Genomic DNA, 20,242 nt, shown 5'->3' on the forward strand with positions numbered 1-20,242 from the left:
GACTCGGCGACCATCTACTTTCAATTTCAAAAAGTTACAGAAAAAGGTAAAGCCAGTATAATTTCTAATCTAAATTTGATTGAATTTAATTAAATATCTAATGTCTGGATTTTAATTTCAATTGTGACACATTAATCAACACCTGGCTTTGTTAAATCGTGTAATAAACAATAATCAGCAAGGGTAGAATAAGGTCCGAAAGCTGTTGTTTACAGACTCGATCGTCAGTAGTGATACAGTATCAGATAGGTGCAAAGAAGTGGATTATTTCATAATTTTTGTTTTTTGCTGTTTATGTTGTTTTGTTGTTTTTTTTTTTTAATCGGGAGATTGAGACTTCTGATCGGGGTGATCGGGTTTCACAACCAGAATCGGGAGAAACCCGATCGGATCGGGAGAGTTGGGATGTCTGGAACCAAGATCTTGTGGTGATACAAGTTTTGTGCAAGTGTGATTTAAATCATAAAGGAAGCTGCTATTACCTCTACAGAGGTCACAAGGTTTTTCTATTATTTAACCTACTGACCTAGTTGGATCGGACGTGTCCCAGTTTCAAACCTGACCTAGATATCATCAAGATGAACATTCTGACCAATTTTCATGCAGATCCCATGAAAAATATGACCTCTAGAGAGGTCACAAGGATTTTCTATTATTTGACCTACTGACCTAGTTTTTGAACGCAGTTGACCCAGTTTCAAATTTGACCTAGATATCATCAAGATGAACATTCTGACCAATTTTCATGCAGATCCCATGAAAAATACGGCCTCTACAGAGGTCACAAGGTTTTTCTATTATTTAACCTACTAACCTAATTTTGGACCAGACGTTACCCAGTTTCGAATTTGACCTAGATATCATCAAGATAAAAATTCTGACAAATTTTCATGCAGATCCCATGAAAAATATGACCTCTAGAGAGGTCACAAGGATTTTCTATTATTTGACCTACTGACCTAGTTTTTGATTGCAGTTGACCCAGTTTCAAACCTGACCTAGATATCATCAAGGTGAACATTCTGACCAATTTTCATGAAAATCCATTAAAAAATATGGCCTCTAGAGAGGTCACAAGGATTTTCTATTATTTGACCTACTGACCTAGTTTTTGACCGCAGTTGACCCAGTTTCGAACTTGACCTAGATATCATCAAGATGAACATTCTCATCAACTTTCATAAAGATCCTGTGAAAAATGTGACCTCTAGAGTGGTCACAAGCAAAAGTTTATGCACACACGGACGCACGGATGCCGGACGCTGCGCGATCACAAAAGCTCACCTTGTCACTATGTGACAGATGAGCTAAAAATAACATCTTTAACTTTTTTAAAATAACTACATGTATATTCTGTCTGTATTTGGTTTTTAGGTGATTATTTAACAAATAATCAAAGCCTTCGAGTGGTTTATCGTCTGATTTACCATTTAAATGCGTTGGAATTGAACCATGGGGCATTAGCTCAAGAGGTTAAATACTGAAGTATCTGAACAATGTACCAAGGTAAACTAGATGTGAAATCACAAGGTCTTGATTGGTTTCATTCTGACATGCTCATTGATATATTTTTAATAAATATCATGCTGGGCTTCATTTAGGTGAGGAATAATGTATCAGACGTCAGACAGCAATTTGACGTCTCTTACTGGTCTGCGCATCAACCATTGTTTATCACAGAATATACAGAGCATGATATTCTTCTTTGTTTTAACTGAAAATCAAATTGAGCCATATTAGAATATAAGATATATAAAATATCTGAAAAACTCAAAATGCTCTGAGGTACAATGCCACCTGAAGATGAACTGTATAATAATTGAGCTGCCTGTGCAAAAATCTTTTGGTCTATTGTCAGTCACTATCAAACCTTGAGAACACTGTGCAGATGACAATCTATATTTTCAGTAAAAGAAATTAATGTAATCTTGTGCAATTTCTAATTACTTCTTGCTCTAGAAAATAGAAGTTAACAGATTAACAACTTCAATTTTGAAAAACAATGTCCATGGTGGAATAAAAAGTTAACCTTAAAGAAATGAAAATTCTATCGAAAACTGAAAAATTTACATAGCACTGAAAAGGATCACCATGAAAGTCAAGGTCAGATGTTTTTAATCAATGTAATGGACATGTGATAATGAATTTTACCGGTGAATATGGAGGAATTCACAAAGAAATGATAAGTTATGACAAGGTGGCATAAAAAGACTTCAATATTGCACGTCTTTACTTAAACTTAATAGTTGAGCTCTATGAATAAATAAACCTGCACTCATGTAAACATTAAATAATGAATTGTGAAAAATATTTACCTGAAATGAGATTTAAGCAAACCAAATGTTCTTTCAACCACCATTCTTGTTCTGCTGTGTGCGGTGTTGAAGGCATTTTCTTGTCTCGTAGACGGTCTAATCTGTTGATGTTCAGTAAACACAAATATACTACTACAAAATTTTTTTGTTATTGAATGTATTAAGTATTACATGACAAGAACATAACGAGAGCAGCACCCACCAGTGCTAGACACTTGACTTTATTGTACCTGATAGTAAAATGGAAGAAATTTGAGAAAAGGGGGATTTAACTATCAAATTCCTTAATGCAGTTACCTCCTCTTCTGTACAGGAGGCCATTACTGTAATCAAATATGTTTGTTTGTTTTGAGTTAAACCCTATCTGTCAACAGTATTTTAGTAATGTAATGTAATGGCAGACAGTTCACTTAACCAGTGTTCCTGTATTCTGCGCATGTACAAACCTGTTATTCACAAGTAACTGCTAACTTCCCCACATGAATCCAGAGGTGGAGAACAAATGATTTCAGACACAAATGTATTTTATCAAATCATCATGGAGAACATACATACCCCTTGCAGAGGGCTTGGACTTGTGATCCACAGATCTATGCTCTCCGTATTAAAATGAGTTTCAAGTCAACACATCTTACAGATATTGAGAAATCTGACCTAAATGCAAACTTCTCAATTGAAAAATTGGCATTAACTGGCATATATGGCATATAATTAATTAATTGGCATATATGTAGTTCGTAATACATCATTTAAAGCACGAGAGTCATCTTACATCCAGGGTGAAAGATTATAAGGATCTTACATGCCTGCCTGTGTAAGACTGTGTTTTCCCTACCCGAGGGACAGTGTGGAATGGGAAACCGAGCGTTAGAGATGTTTTTTATCCGTGCTGTCCCGAGGGTAGGGAAAACAGCTGTCTTACACAGGCAGAAATGTTAGATCATCTTTCTTGCCTATCATGCTCAAAATTGATTGTGAAGACAAATAGGTTTTTGGTATTTCCTGACATTATTTATCAGGGCACTCGTTTGGCTGTTTTTGGGGCCGAATATGGGCCCCATTCCCCTCATAAAATAATATGTTTTTTTCCCTTTTCTCAGAAGAAAATTCCCGTATAATAGGTTGTTTGACACAACTAGATACGAACTCTCTTTCAAGTTATATTATAGTGCCTCCAGGGAAGGTTATTTGCTGCTGCAATGTTAAATTAGTTAGAAATGATTGAAAACAGTATTATTAAGTGTGAAAATTAGTAACCTATATATGGCTAAAAACTTCCCTTTTTTTGTTTTAAAACGATGAAAAATTCCCCTTCTTGAGGGTATGGGTACCTGTCCCAAAAAGTTGTCTAGTGCCCGGTTTATAAAGTTTATGACGTCACAATGGTACCAGTACAGGCTATTTTAGACAAGGTTTTTCCCTAGGGAAAGACAGGAATATCTATTCCCGGCGTGTGCTCGGATAAATGTATACTCTCCCCGCTAGGTAGGCAAGAATGATTTTTCCAGCACTGGTAAGAAAACCTGCAATCCCCGTCTGTTATGCAAGAACAAATATTTGTTTACTTTGGGTGTGACCAGATATGGCTTCAAGGCATATCCAGAATCTCCAATGAGCCAACCATGGTTTCCTGTCTCTAACCTGGCCTTCAATCCACAACTTTCAAAGATGGTACTGTCATGGGTTGAACCCGGCCATTGAGCAACTACATCCACCAACCTGTAATATTATTATCTTTAATAAAAAGTAAATATAAGTAAGACTGCCAGAATTTATTATAATATATCTACATGAACTTAATGCAAAATGTCCATATGGAGTGAAGAAAATAATTTCTTAATTCAGACCCGATTTAGTTGTTTCAAGTTATGCTTCGGAAAAGCATTATTTTGTATAATAAAGGGAGATAACTAAAATCCATATGAAGGTAGTTATGGTTATTTTGATAATGTATATCTTTTCAATGGCCTTTAAATATCATTACATGAAATTATACTTAAATGCCATTAATACTTTTCAAGTTACCGGTATGCCCAGAACAAGCATTACGTTGCATAAAAAGGGGAGGAAATTAAAAAAATTGGTAGGTAAAGTTATCGTTCTTTGACAATACTATTCGTCTTAATGGCCTTTATTATAATGTGAAGTTTCAATCAAATAACATTAATACTTTTCAAGTTATGCTCAGACAATAATGTGATTGACAGACAGACAGACGGACGGTCGAAATGGCAACTATATGCTCCCATTTGTGGAGTATAAAGAGAATGGCACTTTATTCTTTGCCAAGGACATTGAGTTTAAAATATGTAAAATGTTTTATGTTTAGAGCTTCTTTTAATTTATGAAATATATTTTGGAAAGAAAACTACAGTTACTTCAATAAACGACAACAATGTTATATTGTACTTTCATAATGTCAATCTTTATATGCATTTATATCACATGTGACGGCCTTTTTTACCTAATTATGCATATTTATGAACCATCAATGTACTGTTAAGATTTCCCAACTGATTAAGGTTAAATTGATAAAGATGTGATCATTTTAAACATAAATGCATAACTTACATGACTATATGCAAAGAAATTTATTATTCACTCAAATATATATAGATAGTACAGTAAAAACGTGTAAGTACTATACCGCATGTCTGGATCCACAACTGCTTGTACATTTATTGCGTGATACCCTTTTCGACACACAAAAATGTCTTCTCTAACTTTTGGTGCCAGAATTGTGATGAGTGTGCTGTCAATCGCACCAATACAATTAGGAATCCTTGTGATATTGAAGAACTTTCTTTTCATTGTTGCAAGAGATGCAGCAGTTCTCGGGAAATTGATGTTATTCAGCTTTGCATCAAGTGCTTCGATAACCTTCAGTTTAAACAATATTTATTGTATTATAATTATCATGTACAGTGATTGTATACATTCACACTTAGAAGTTACAACTAATAATACATTAGGCAATTTACACAATACTTATTTGTATAAGGATCTGTAAACAAATGACAGACTGAGATTTTGTTACTACCCTTCGTCTGTCGCCTGTCCACCCACAATTTCTTGTGATAAGTGGAGACCACATTTTGCATAAATTTTGATAAAACTTATACACAACTCCTCTTTAAGATGGGTTTATTTCAAAATGAAAATATCATTCAGTTTCTATGCCATAAAAAGCATGCGATTTGATCCAGACCCACTATGTTCAATTAACATCTCATTATAACTATACTGACTGAATAGCGAACAGTATGGATCCTGATCAGACTGCAAATGTGCCGGCTTATTTGGATCAATACTGTTCACAACGGACATAAAGCTGGTTTTCGCAAGACACGTCTCATCTGTAATTTAGAATTATTACTGGTATTAACGTGTTTTATGTAATTGAATGAAAATGAGACTATAGATAGAAAGATTTAAACATAATTTAACTGAAACACAATGTTAAATTAGATGTAAATTCAAAGATACTGTAGACAAATCATAGAGCGGCTCATAGAGTTATTTATTGTTTACAAACATTCTATTATTTATCATTGAATACTAAAATGTAACATTTATATATATTGACTTACTTACCATATGCATCGACATACAGAACTCTTTGCGACACCATGTGTTAGCCCGCCCTCGCTGTAAAATTCACCTTTCGCCAGGAACTGTAGTGTGATCAGTAGCTGCATTGAATACAAAATTAAACAAACTCACATTTCACGTTTCAATCATAGTCCAACAAATTTAACCCCCAAAATAATAGTAATGCCCTAGAAATTCTACCTTTGTCAGCTTGTTTGCTCAGCCAGCTATATACATGTATAGATATTTGTGGGTCTACTTTTCAGTGGTTCACTATTGTGTGGTAGATTTTACTGGCAAATGAACATTTAGTTGGTTGTTGTCTTAATTAATCATCACAAGACATCAACTCAACCTTATGCAATATGCCAGCATTTTCGTCGAAGTCTACTTTCTCAGCCCAGCCAGTGTTCCAACTTGAACTTCTGACAACTTTTTAGACAGCAGTGCTACATAAATATGACCGTTTCCAATTCCAAACACTATACAGTAGGCTAGTTTTATTCATTAAAATTAGACACCACTGTTTTATGTAATCCGTAAGTTTAAGCGATAAAAAAACAACAGCACTTGTGTCCCCACATACACAATGTACTATTAATTCTTAACTCTTAAATCTCAAACGTCAAATTTTAGTTCTCGTGTGTATTTAAAAGGGTGAAGGTCGTAAACAATGGGAGATAACACAGTCACAACTAAATCAGGCTATAGACACGTCGACCGACTTTAGACTACTGCAACGATACTGAAAATTATAACACTAACAATATAGATCTATACTGAGATAGATCTGCAGTACGGTAATACCTTCGTGAGAGAAGAAATCGGATGACTACGCATCGACTTATGTTTAATATCTTCTTCTATTAAACCATGAAAGTCCATTATCTGTTGCCTCGAAAGACGGTATTTCTCTTTGATTGCACTTTCAGGCAATGTATCTAAGTAATTTGGCCTTTCGCGAAAAATTCGTGGCCTTCGACGCTGGTTATTTCTCCTGTCGGCCATATTTACGCAGGCGATACTCAAGGTTTTTGTACGCGTATATTTACGCAAATATTTACGAATAAACTTACGTACAAAAGTTTATTAAAACGCATTTACGCAAAATAATATTGCGTACGCACAAATTTGTGTAAAACATAGAGTTACGCATATATGTAAGTACGTTAGTAAAACGGTCCCCAGGTCATCAAAATGAAATCTGAGATGCCTTATCTCGTTTTCAGTTGAACAGGTTCAGGGAGCTGGCTCCAGGGGCAGATCCGGACCCATGTCCAGTTCCAAACTTTCTATGTAACATATTCAACGTAGAGCTAGGCAACTTCTCCGGTCAGGAATAGCATGTAACTCAAATGCAACTTACAACACTGCTGTTAACGCAAAAAAAACAAGAGCTGTCAGATGACAGCGCGCTCAACTATTCGAAGAATTGATTGAAGAATGGGGTCAAAATATTACCACAGATATTCAAACAAAAGAAAAAAAAGATTAGACAAACAATTTTCCTGTATTTGTGGATTTCGATACGTCTTGCACTAAAATGGCAATGTGTGAACCAATTTCAAAGTCCAAAAAGGGCCATAATTCAGCCAAAATAGTTGTCAAAGTTATGTACTCTTGCCTACAGATTGAAATCAAGATGATAAACAAGCGTTCAAAGTTTAAAAGCAATATGTCAAATAGTTTTGACAAAACGTGGACTTGTATGAAAACAGAACAAATTTCCAACTCCAAAAAGGGCCATAATTCAGCCAAAATAGATGACAGAGTTATGTACTCTTTCCTACAGATAGAGACTATTATACTGAACATGTGATAAAAGTTTAAAAGCCATATGTCAAACACTTTATACAAAATATTAACTGGTACGAAAAACTTAACCATGATTTCTAAGTCAAAAAAGGGCCATAATTCAGCCAAAATCCTTGATGGAGTTATGTACTCTTGCCTATAACTAGACATGGTGATGGTAAACAGGTGTTGAAAGTTTCAAAGCTTTATCTCAAAAGACTTTGTCAAAATATGAACTGGTACGAAAAACTTAACCCAGATTTCTAAGTCAAAAGGGGCCATAATTCAGCCAAAATCCTTGATGGAGTTATGTACTCTTGCCTATAGCTGGACATGGTGATGGTAAACAGGTGTTGAAAGATTCAAAGCTTTATCTCAAAAGACTTTGTCAAAATATGAACTGGTACGAAAAACTTAACCAAGGTGTGATGCCGACGCCGACACCGTGGTGAGTAGGATAGCTCTACTTATTCTTCGAATAGTCGAGCTAAAAATCGTTCCTCTTACGGGTTGTTGATACATTTAGTCCCAATCTCGGTTCAATGCATTGTTTTATTTGTATCTTATTGCTTCTAAAAAGAATGTAACATGCACCATGCACAACTAGGGTTGGTACTGATCACTTGTGTGAAGTTTCATTAAATTGTGTGCAAGGGTTTGGTAGATTAGGCACGCACAAGATTGCATATGCAGACTGTATGTACATAGTATGTTAACAAGAAACAAAGTCCCATAACTCTGCAATTTTTGTTGCTGAAAGAACCTAACATGCCCCATGCACACCTACTGTTGTTACTGATCACTTGTGTGAAGTTTCATTAAATGTGTCAAGGAGATGAGGAGAGATGGTGCGCACAAGATTGTGTCTATGTATATAGTATAGTAACAAAAAAACAAAGTCCCATAACTCTGCAAATTTTTCTTCTAAAAGAACCTAACATGCCCCATGCACAACTGCTGTTGGTACTGATCACTTGTGTGAAGTTTCATTAAATTGTGTCAAGGGGATGAGGAGAGATGGTGCGCACAAGATTGTGTCTATGTATATAGTATAGTAACAAAAAAACAAAGTCCCATAACTCTGCAAATTTTTTTTCTAAAAGAACCTAACATGCCCCATGAACAACTACTGTTGGTACTGATCACTTGTGTGAAGTTTCATTAAATTCTGTCAAGGGGATAAGGAGAGATGGTGCGCACAAGATTGCGTCTACGGACAGACAGACAGACAACCTGAAACCAGTATACCCCCCCTTACAACTTTGTTGTCGGCATTACACTTGATAATCCAGCTCCACTTACTAAGCCCGTATTGTTAGCTGTTTGTAATTCTTTGTGGCAAGTTTACTATAACAGCCATGAAGTAAATTATTAAAAACGCCTTTTACTTTGGCTTATTACGGTTTATTTTGGGTCAGCGAGTTAATTTCTGCCAACAAGCATGTATCAGAAAAGGTATTACGCCTGACTGATTTGAATGTCGGCAGTGACGAAAGTAATGTAGTTGTCCGACTAAGCATTTTTAAAACAAATCAGAATGGAAGACCCATTTTCTTAAAAATACCTTGACAGGGAAATAACACGTCCTGTAGCTGCGGTTAAAGATTTTATTAAAATGAGGCCGAAAATTCAGTCTCCTTCATTTGTCACTGTGATGGCTCGGTTTTGACTAGCTCAGTTTTCAGCTGTGTTGTCGCAAGCAATCTGTAAGTCTAACCTGACAAGTGCAAACTAGAGCTATCACTAAAGGTGATGAATGTACCCCCCGCATGCACTGACACAGTACATTGCAATTTGACGCACACAAGATTGCATAATTATGTGGACTGTATGTATATAGACTGTATGTATACAGTATATTAAAAAAAACAAGGCCCATAACTATGCAGAATATTTATCTAAAAGAATGTAACATGCACCATGCACAACTAGGGTTGGTACTGATCACTTGTGTGAAGTTTCATTAAATTGTGTGCAAGGGTTTGGTAGATTAGGCACGCACAAGATTGCATATGCAGACTATATGTACATAGTATGTTAACAAGAAACAAAGTCCCATAACTCTGCAATTTTTGTCGCTGAAAGAACCTTACATGCCCCATGCACAACTACTGTTGTTACTGATCACTTGTGTGAAGTTTCATTAAACTGTGTCAAGGGGATGAGGAGAGATGGTGCGCACAAGATTGTGTCTATGTATATAGTATAGTAACAAAAAAACAAAGTCCCATAACTCTGCAAAATTTTTTTCTGAAAGAACCTAACATGCCCCATGCACAACTACTGTTGTTACTGATCACTTGTGTGAAGTTTCATTAAATTGTGTCAAGGGATGAGGAAAGATGGTGCGTACAAGATTGTGTCTATGTATATAGTATAGTAACAAAAAAACAAAGTCCCATAACTCTGCAAATTTTTTTTCTAAAAGAACCTAACATGCCCCATGCACAACTACTGTTGGTACTGATCACTTGTGTAAAGTTTCATTAAATTGTGTCAAGGGGATGAGGAGAGATGGTGCGCACAAGATTGTGTCAATGTATATAGTATAGTAACAAAAAAACAAAGTCCCATAACTCTGCAAATTTTTTTTGTGTACGTGTCGATAAGCAAAAGTAACGAAGATGTAAATGTGATATTACGATAGGTCGCACATGCCCTCGGAATGGAAAATTACAGGCATGACGTTTTGATATCTTTACGATTCGCGGTAAAATTCCAGTCAATAAAAGTAGCAATTGAACTATCTGAGAGCTCCAGATAAGGGCCGTATTTTCGTTATTACGAATTTGTTAGGGGTCTGATATGAATTTATTTTAAAATGTGACCGTAACAATACGATTTTATTTTAAAATGTGGTCGTATCAGTACGACATGTAAACAGTATTACAAATTTCAAAGGAAGATCGAGCCGAATTGCATGTCTGTGCCAAGTTGCGCTAATCAACACTATCCTGACTGTTGACAATTTGCACACGCCATTAGCATAATATAAGCTCCGCTTACTTCAGGTACTTGCGAGATTTTCCCGAGAAGTGTGAAGCGAATCAAATTATCCACTACACTACAGTCGATTGTGTTCAGCCAATTAGCGCCGCGGTTACGTATTTGACACTTTGTTTAATTGTCAGCATGTCCGAAAGCAAAAAAAAACAACAACAATGTTTTATAACCGTGCGATTAATTGGAATAATGTACACATTTTTTGTCATATATGGTAAAAGAACGACATGTAATGGTAATGTATTAATATGTTAAATCTAACTGACTTCCATCAGTGAATTGATTTGAATATAATTATGTTATCTTAGTTTACACAGTTTTACTTTCAGTTTTTATTCAAGTGAGATATTGTTCACCGATGATATGACTTGCGCTCATTTTTGTCTGTTATCTGGAACTATCATTACTAATTTCATAAAATATCAGGTAGTACCGTTACGAATTTTACAGAAAATCTGGTAGTACCGTTACGTATTTCACAGAAAATCTGGTAGTACCATTACTTATTGCACAAAACCTTATCTGGAGCTCTGTATCTCAAAGTTTGTTGACGTTTTTCAAGATGTAATTTCTGAATTTCATTAAAGCTACGACGTAAAAACCACGCACCCGACCAGTCGAGTAAACAGGGAGATCCACTCGTCCTACCAAGACTTTAACTCCCCAATGCGAGCGGGCGAGTGGAATTTTACACCCCTGGACACCCTTACATTTTTTAAAATAAAAAATCAAATAAGTATGTTGACAAGCGATGAGTAAGCTAAGAGATGAAGAGAAGTCAGTTGTAATGCTTTTAAATTATAAATAAAAATGATAGGAAGTTGCTAGATGTTTAAGACTTTCCATCATTTTGGCTAGAGCTATATTGTATATTGGCCGTATGTATAAGGCAGACACTTTTGCCTTGATGTTATAGTCTACATGTGTGCAAGTAGACCTAGACTAGCTCTAAACTTAGTATACAGTCAGCAGAACTTTTTAAAAGCCAATAAAGGACGAAACGCAACAATGTTCAACGTCTAGAATATACAACCATAGAGAATATATAAGAGGTGACCAAGCACCTTAATTTCGTAGCATTTTTTTCAAGTAAGCCTGGTTAAATTTTCCTACACAGTTACATGTCTGTAAACTTAGCCAAATTATGGTCCTACTATTTTAGTAATAGCAATCAGGCCCTTCCCCAGGAATTTTTTAAGGCGCTGGGGTAAAGTTTGCGTGGCGGGATAAGGGGTGGGTGCAGGAGGGGTGTCCCCTCCCTTGATCAATTTTTTTTTTTAAATTGAACCCAAATGGTGCTTTTTTAAGTATACCACATGCAAAAAAACACAACAACATGTATTTCATTACTTCTACATTTTTACATAATCATATAACCATCAATATATCATATACACTACACAGACATGACAGATGTCCACTTCTTTTATATGTATTTTCGAACAACACATATGTCCTTCCACTTCTTTTGTACTAACACTAACAACACATAGGCATTTTTGTTTTCATATACTGGTAAGTGTCTGTCTTTGGCTCTGTGCCATTCCTTTACTGCACCACTGAAATTAAAGTCATTCAGTTTTTGTCCCTGCATGGACACCATGAGTAAGGCATTAAGCACTTTCATGCTCACCGGTGAATGGTCTTTACACATTCAACTGCTGAATCTCTCTCACAATCTGAAAGTACAAAAAAAAAGTATTTGTTATTTTCCCAGAGCAAGGATAACCAAGGATGGATTTATATTGTAAAAGTTCCTAAGATTTGACATTTATCTTGTGTTCTTCTGCACAATGAACTGCAACAGTATTTCTGTTAAATATTTGTGGGTGTTAACAACACCATTGCAGCTTTTTTACACACAGAAGCAGGTTCTGTATTTCAAGTTTAACTATGTATTTTACTGCAAGCAGCAAGTTTCAGAAAGAACATGTTTACACACCAGCTGCGGAGGTTGGTAGAAGCAGTCCCACTGTTGCGACTTTGCTCAGGTTTGGGTGAGACTCGTTGCATAGACTAATTATAATCTTTAACTAATTATAATCCAATCACTCCTGCTCCAGTTAACGCAAACTTGTGAAAACACAGACTTTCATCAACACGTGTCGTCTTTAAACCCTTATCAGTACACGGTAAACAGCTAGCTACACTGTGTATTTACCTGAGGTATCTCACAGGGATGAAATCGCTTACTGATTTAAGACGCTGCGCTAATAATTGAGGCACCGCGCGGGATAATTAAGCGCTGCGGGAAGCTGTATTTCGTGTTTTAAGCGCCGCGGTAGCGCGGCGCCTTATGCGGCTGGGGAAGGGCCTGGCAATTGTAAGTAAGTAAGTAAATTTTATTATAGTGACATTGTGTATAACAAATGTACAAAGTACAAAGTACAAAATCAATAGAAACATTTTACAACACCCGGCCACGTTGGGCCTATAAGTCACTCTAAGGCCTAAAAAAAAAATATGTTTGTTTCCTGTAACCCGACGACCGTAAGTTTTTACCGCCGACCGCAATTTTTTTATGGGCTGAAATTCGAGATTCTGATCATATCTTTATTGATTATAGGGATAATTTAGTTGCACCCGACCTCGTCGCGCATAGTCACGAACGTTCCTGTTCTGTCGACATGAAACAACATGGCGAAAAGCCGTTTGTCGGTAGACTCGAGGTTCCGGGTTTTCACCCGCGAAAATCGAAAGTTTTCTTGGTGCATATCGAGTTCAAAAGTTCTGCCCCTAGTCAATCAAAATCTCGGTGAATTTTCAATACTGTTCGCCGCCACAAGCGGAAGTATGGCAGTAGGCGGAGCGTCATATACTAATTAGCTACTGACAGATGTCAATCACGCCACGCGCCGACTGACACGTGGTTATCTCGTGTTTGTATTTAGTACTTCATTATGAAAGGTGTTTATTGATCAAGGTGTAAACGTAAATTGATAAACAATTCGTAGAAGAGCAGTCTATTATCATGTTTGTACCACTTGTTCAGGGTCATGCTGTCGGTTGCACTTGAGCCATTTGCGACAAAAGATTAATTGTGGCCCCGAAAATCTCTAATTGGCAAAAACGGCCGAAGCTATGTCTGTCTGCAAAACTATGAACTTTGCCTGTTACACAATGTTTACTGAACGAAAGGAAATCAGTGTAGAAAAAAAAAAACTTGTATGAAACAACATCGTTATTGAAAGGCGGGAGCAAATTTTCAACAATTTTATTTGATTAGTAATTTAATTTATACAGGTCTCGACCTTAGCGGTGGACCGTTGGACCGACGCAACCAAAATCGGCAGGTCCACTATCAAAAGTTGGGTAGACCGACGTCAACCAATTTTCAGTCACGTCTGCAAATAAAATAAAACCCTTAAAAGTGGAAAAATAGGGGTGATGGGGGGTGGGGGATCGTACCCATATCGGTGAATTCACAAAACGAAAGTTGATTTTGCCTTAGTACGGCATTCTACAGTTATAAGCATTGCGAGTTAAAGTCAGGATAGCACGAATGGACTACTCCACCAATCCGGTGAGTGGTTTTTACGTGGTAACTTTACCAAATTGAGTAATTACATCAGGCAAAATTACCTGGATTGACTGAATTTACCCACGAATCGTAAAAATATCAAAACGTCATGCTGGTAATTTTCCATTCACAAGCATGTGCGCCCTATCGTAATACTTAATTTACATCGCAGTTACTTTTGACACAAAAAACGCGCGTAGTGCATTCATTTTTTAATATATTCGCTTCAGATATTCAACACCGCTTGAGAACTAATACAGTTTGAATTCTATAACAATTTTAATGAGATATCGAAGGAATGTAGGCAAAATTCTTTTAAAACAATCAGATTTTCATATAATGTTTGTAAAATTTCAAACAGCGCGATCTTGATTATTTATTTCCTTTTTAAAGTAAATAAACGTACATACTATGGTAATAAATTCAGACTTTTGACCAGAAAGTACAAAAAACACAATTAAAAAATCTTAAATAATGAAAAAGCGGCAGCAATTTAAATACATGGAGTAAAACGATTTTTTTGGCAAACAGATTTCTGTTAGCACGGCAGAATAGGTTTACGTGACCTCATGAACGTAAATAGAAATATGGTTTTAAAAAGAGGCAGTTGATGTCGTTGCGATTTTTAATAAGTTTTAAATGAGTCTTCGTACATATATTTTTTGACACAACACTTTGTTAGATATTCTTCTCAAACAATAATGTAAATTTCTTGAGGGAAAAATAGGTCAGTACTGTTCACGATCTGACACATTTACATGTCAGTTTATTAGGGATATTGCACATTCGCTTTTTAAAAAATTAAAGAAAAACTTTTTTACTGATTTCTTCTCAACAATTAAAGGAATCGAGAAAGTACGATCAGACAGTGATGTGTCACATGGCGCGAAAACATGACGTAATGCAATGACAATCTCGTGGAAACTATACCGCTTTGATCTCCACTGCAGATGCCACAATAACCGACACACTTCTTTAGCTCTTTGGGGGTGTTAATTGATGATGAAAACGAGGCCAATTACTTAGTTTATCATCAGAATGATTACCGATAATTGTTGATGGTTTTTTTTTTTCACTTTCAACACTGGTGCTGATTGTGTCCATATTTTGGGACACTTTTCAAAATAATTATTTTTCGGGATAACAGATTGCTACAGTCTTCCATTTTTAATTATTTAGAAATAAGTCCTGTTTCTTTGAGTCATATGAAGTTATGACGTCTACAGCATCACAATTTATGAGATAGAATTGGAGGTCCACTAAAGTCTGAGCAGGTCTACTAGATTTTAGCAGTTGGTGAACCTGCTGGCAACTGCTGAAGAAAGTTAAGGTTGAGGCCTGATTAGGCAGTTAATTGGCGATAATAAGGTTACTAAACACTGAAATGTTCTGACACCTACTAAAAAAAATTTAAGAAAAAAAAAAAATTCCCTACCTACCAACCCCCATTTTTTTCAGCATGTTACAGGAAACAAACATATTTTTTTTTTATGCCTAAAAATATAACTTTTTATACAACTTATCATCCCAATATTCGTACAATTAAACATATACGTGGTAAAGAATATATTCTGAACATTTTTTGTTGGAAAAAAAAAGAAGCACATAGATGTTTTGCACATAAAACTAATAATGCTGCTGACATACAAATGCTCGACAAAGTATACCAAAGCGTGATTAACTGTGATCAAAATTGCACTCTCTGTAAATTCCATAACCAGTGTAACGCGAAATATCAATAGCAATAGTTTATATCAGAGTCTAGATCTGATAATGTATGCAACCGAAAATGTTTGTCAGTTTATTACACTGACAAACAGAAACATTAATGAACAGACAGACAAACAGAATCCCTGCCACTTCTTCTAAGAAAATAGGTCAAGTGCTCAATAGCACTTATGTTTCGTATAAAGGAAGTTCTAAAAGACTCAATACAATAGGGCTATCATAACAGTAGCTCAGTCTGGGATGTTGTATTTGAGTGCTTGAGTGGATTTTTGCCAGACAGGATCTCACAAGGTGCGCGAGCACCAAGTGTGATCTGACCTTGCAACCGCCACAATAGCCAACTACAAATTCCCAGATCTAGCTACTGTTATGATGACTTTTTTATTATATGCCCCCACCTGTTTTGTTACTGAATGAAATCTTCAATGTTAATGGATATTAAAATGGAACTTAGTGAGGTTTTTATGTACTTCATGTATAGAACTGTGTCAGGTCTTGCATGTTAATGAAAATAGTCCAGCAACATACAATACAAAAGGTACAATACGGATTTTTCTCTGCCTGTTCATATTTACTTGTGAAAAACAAACCTATATTTTTTACAGAATTTATATATGTATATAATAAAGATCTATTCTGTTCTGAAAGAAGCATAAAAGATCTAAATCGACAGGTAAGGGAAACAATCTAGGCCATGAATTATCTAATGGGGTTGAAAACTGCCGACAAAATGTTTTTATGTTAGCAGATATCGACACCCCATTCTTTCCTGTCTCCTTGGCATCTTGGTAATATTTTCCTCCATAATTGTTGTCAAAGACGTCTTTCTCATCTGTCCTTGTGTTGCACACGCGAAAATAACTAAATTTTCAAAAGCATTGTCAAGGGAGACAAGACTATCCACCTTACGACTTGCAATAACTCTTCCAAATATTGCTGAAGGAGATACGTCCTATCAGTAAGAACAATGTAAAACGATAGTGTGCAGGAGTTTCGCTTGGACTCGCAGACATTTTGGAAGTTTGTGATGTCATAGAAAAGTCACAGAAAATCTTAATGACTGTGGCATTAACATAAATGAACTCTTACAATAAGAGTGTTGATAACTGACAACTGTCGGTATTACCCAACATTACACTACTTCAATTCGTTTGAAAAATCATGAAAATTGTTCACATTCTGAATTGAAAATTAATTGCTTCACCATTTTTACGCTTGTGTCAAATATACCCGAAGTTACTCTATTTAGAATATCTTCTATGCAACACAAATAAGCTACGTTTAAAAGCGTTTTCAAGCGTTTAAAATTTTTTGAGGTCACATTTTTTGGAAATTAACAAGAGTTATCTTTCCTGTGTTTTTTTTTTCACATCTAAATATTTGTGGACTACTGTTGTCAGTGCCAGAATCGAGCTGGTTTTACTGCTAAGTGAAATGACATTCCAACATGCATTTCACCGCTAAAGTTCACAGTTATTCGTTGTCTTTTTAACTCGTACCATACCTTGTAGATGCAGGTTTACCGTTTACACGCGTTTCTTTACAAATGGCATACTTTATTCTAAGGGACCTAACTTTGCACGGACGTAACCTTGCACGAACTACCAAACATTACTGCATCAGTAGAGACCGTACCATAGCTCTTCGCATACTTCGATTTTTCAAACTAAAGTGATTTTTGGGTACTTGGGAATACCGAAAACTACTCCATTACCGAAAACTACCGAAAACCAGTTTTGATTACCGAAAACTACTTATATTTCTAAAAGTATTACTGTTTTGGAATTTAAGTTAATATATTCTGATAACATATAATAATAGATATTAACAGACGAAATTTTGAAGAAATTTGACATTTTTAAAGTGGTTTAATTTGGATTTTATTAAAAAGAGTGATAATTGTATACCGAGTTACTTCCCTTTGATAAAATAATCGAATAGTATTAAATGTCATTGTCGTCACAAGTTTGTTTTATTTGAAAATAATGTTATAAATAATTGTATTATTAAACATTATCAAATTATGATTGCATATGATTTTTTTAAAGACCAGTGTTTTTAGAGACAGCGGATGTTAATGGATTATTATAGGTAGATAAAATAAATAATTGTATCATGTATCGTAGAAAAATAAATAATTAGTCAGGTACACAAGTATTAATACTGGTGTCATGTTTCTTGAGCTGTTCTCACATTTAATCGCTATCTCATATATTTGATTGCATATTTTAAATTGACATGTACATAATCACAAACCTTGACCCTTCCTTTTGACAGATTGGCGGGAATTAGAGGGAGATAAATTTGCAAGACGTTAGAAGTTTGATGAAATGAAAGAGGACAACATTTTACATCTATTGTATATGTTCATGTATTTTTCATTTAATATTGCCCAACGATTGACAGATGGCGGGAATAAGACGGAATCACAGTGTTGGCTGATGAAGGCTGGTGAAATAAAAAGAACAACATTTTACATCTGTATGTTCACGTTTTATCATTATAAAGATGTTTTTTTTTTGTTTTTTTTTTTAAACTGGTCTGACACAATGATTCATCGTGTTAAACATATTTACAAAATATTTACAAAATATTTACATATATAGATATATATATATCTGTTACTTTTTTTCTTCTTTCTTTCATTTATGTTTGCAGAGTAAAATCTGGTGTTACACAATATTCATAGTGTGTGACACAGTGGAAATCATACAATGTTCAGCTCCTTTAGCCTTTTTTGTTACCGTCACCGTACGTACATTAATTTTCCGTTTACGTTGTCCAGGTTTTTTGCCTTCTGTCCTTGGGCCAACTACAGTACTTCGTCCGTCAGTCGAAGTGACAAGTTTGTCATCCTTAACAACATATTGTCTGTAGCGTCGGTACAGCTTAGTCCGTTCTTGTTCAGTCATGTCGATCCAACTTGCAACGACGTTAAGGTGTAATAGCACTTTGTAATTTTTACCAGTGAAACTTTTTAGAAAAAAAATGATGAAAAACGACATTCACAATTTTTCACTAGTAACCAAGAAAACAGAATTCATGTCGGTGATAACGTCTTCTTTAAAATGATCTAAAATCATATGCGGGTTGTAACAATACAAAGTGCTATTCCACTTAACATTGAAATGTAATGTTGTTTTAAACAATAAAAATGACGTTGACACTGTTCCGTAAATAATAATATTGTCAAAAAAAAAAAAAACCCCCAAAACAAGGAACTTTAACAACGTATAAACCTTTGAATTTCTTTCCTTCTTATATTCATTATTTTTATTATCTTTACGGACGTGCAATGCGGTATGGGGGCATTTGCTAAATGACGGACGGAAGCAGACATGAAAAGAATTTGTAAACTTTTAAGGCTATAAGTTATAGCCAAATACTATATGCAGTGTATTATATTATTATACAATTATACCTTTTCGTACGGCACATATGTGCATATATATACCAGTCCGTACGTGACGGAAAATATATATGACCAATCATGTGACTTGACTTCTCTGCACGTGCTTGTGGAAGTAATTAGATTTTGTCATTGAGAATTACCAGAGACTTAAAAAACATGAGATAAGCAACTTCATTGAATCCAGAAATATCTCATGTGACTGAATTTGTAACAATGAAAACTCACAGACCATTTATCATACAAACATAAAAAAACATATTTTCTGAAAGCTTAGATATTCAAGGTAAAAATATTTTCATATTTGCATTTATCTTTTAAATTTTATCCTCGCATACTTGATGCTTTTAGGAAACGTAAAGCCTAAAATGTTTTATATTTGCTACAAATGAAGAAATTTCTGCTGACACGCGTGAAATTTGAAGCATATAACAGGTCAGTACCATATAACAGTCTGTGACGGTAAGCTATATAAACGAAATCGTACTAAAAAGACTTTATATGAACATTAACATGAATAACATGATCTCCATTTTCAGATAAAGTACATCAATTAATTAGATTTAAATAACAAATAACATGTTTGACGGGTCACGGCATATATTATGTCCGTACTGGACGGAAAATAGACTTTTTGCACGTGTTATGAGCGTTGCAATTTCCTGCATATTCAAGTAAGTATTTGCTTGATAAATGTTTATAACTATCCTGCTGGTTATTGGAAAAGACATTTTTATTTTAAAAAAAGACATCTGTCAAAACGATTTCTTGAAGATTGTTGAAAGTTTTTATAATTGGTCAGTGAAATACGTTATCTGTTTTAATGCATACTAATTTTGAAAATACTTCATTATTATCCAAAAATCATTACGTTTATCAACA

At 35.2% G+C, this 20,242-nt stretch overlaps 1 protein-coding gene and 1 long non-coding RNA gene across 2 annotated transcripts; both read right to left on the minus strand.

Annotated features, from left to right (window-relative positions):
- Window positions 1-2,283: 2,283 nt before the first annotated feature.
- LOC123555348 (putative nuclease HARBI1) lies at window positions 2,284-6,332 on the minus strand. Its single transcript, XM_045345996.2, has 4 exons — window positions 5,910-6,332; window positions 4,963-5,195; window positions 3,881-4,034; window positions 2,284-2,416 (listed from the first exon to the last, which is right to left on the minus strand). The coding sequence occupies exons 1-4, from the start codon at window positions 5,922-5,924 to the stop codon at window positions 2,312-2,314; spliced, it is 507 nt and encodes a 168-aa protein (XP_045201931.1). The 5' UTR covers window positions 5,925-6,332; the 3' UTR covers window positions 2,284-2,311.
- A 5,712-nt stretch (window positions 6,333-12,044) lies between these two features.
- Window positions 12,045-12,855, minus strand: LOC128558826 (uncharacterized). The gene is made up of 2 exons (XR_008371948.1): window positions 12,646-12,855; window positions 12,045-12,382 (listed from the first exon to the last, which is right to left on the minus strand). It is a non-coding gene; the product is annotated as an uncharacterized LOC128558826 (long non-coding RNA).
- Between the last annotated feature and the right edge of the window lie 7,387 nt (window positions 12,856-20,242).

Source organism: Mercenaria mercenaria, chromosome 7 (genome assembly GCF_021730395.1).
Source record: "Mercenaria mercenaria strain notata chromosome 7, MADL_Memer_1, whole genome shotgun sequence".
NCBI lineage: Eukaryota > Metazoa > Mollusca > Bivalvia > Venerida > Veneridae > Mercenaria > Mercenaria mercenaria.

Excerpts from the sequence above, each read along its gene's own strand:
- LOC123555348 (XM_045345996.2), bottom strand. Across the intron at positions 4,035-4,962 it reads GTTGTGGATCCAGACATGCG|GTTGGTGGATGTAGTTGCTC; the intron begins GTATAGTACTTA and ends ATAATATTACAG. Across the intron at positions 2,417-3,880 it reads CATATCTGGTCACACCCAAA|ATTAGACCGTCTACGAGACA; the intron begins GTAAACAAATAT and ends GAACATCAACAG.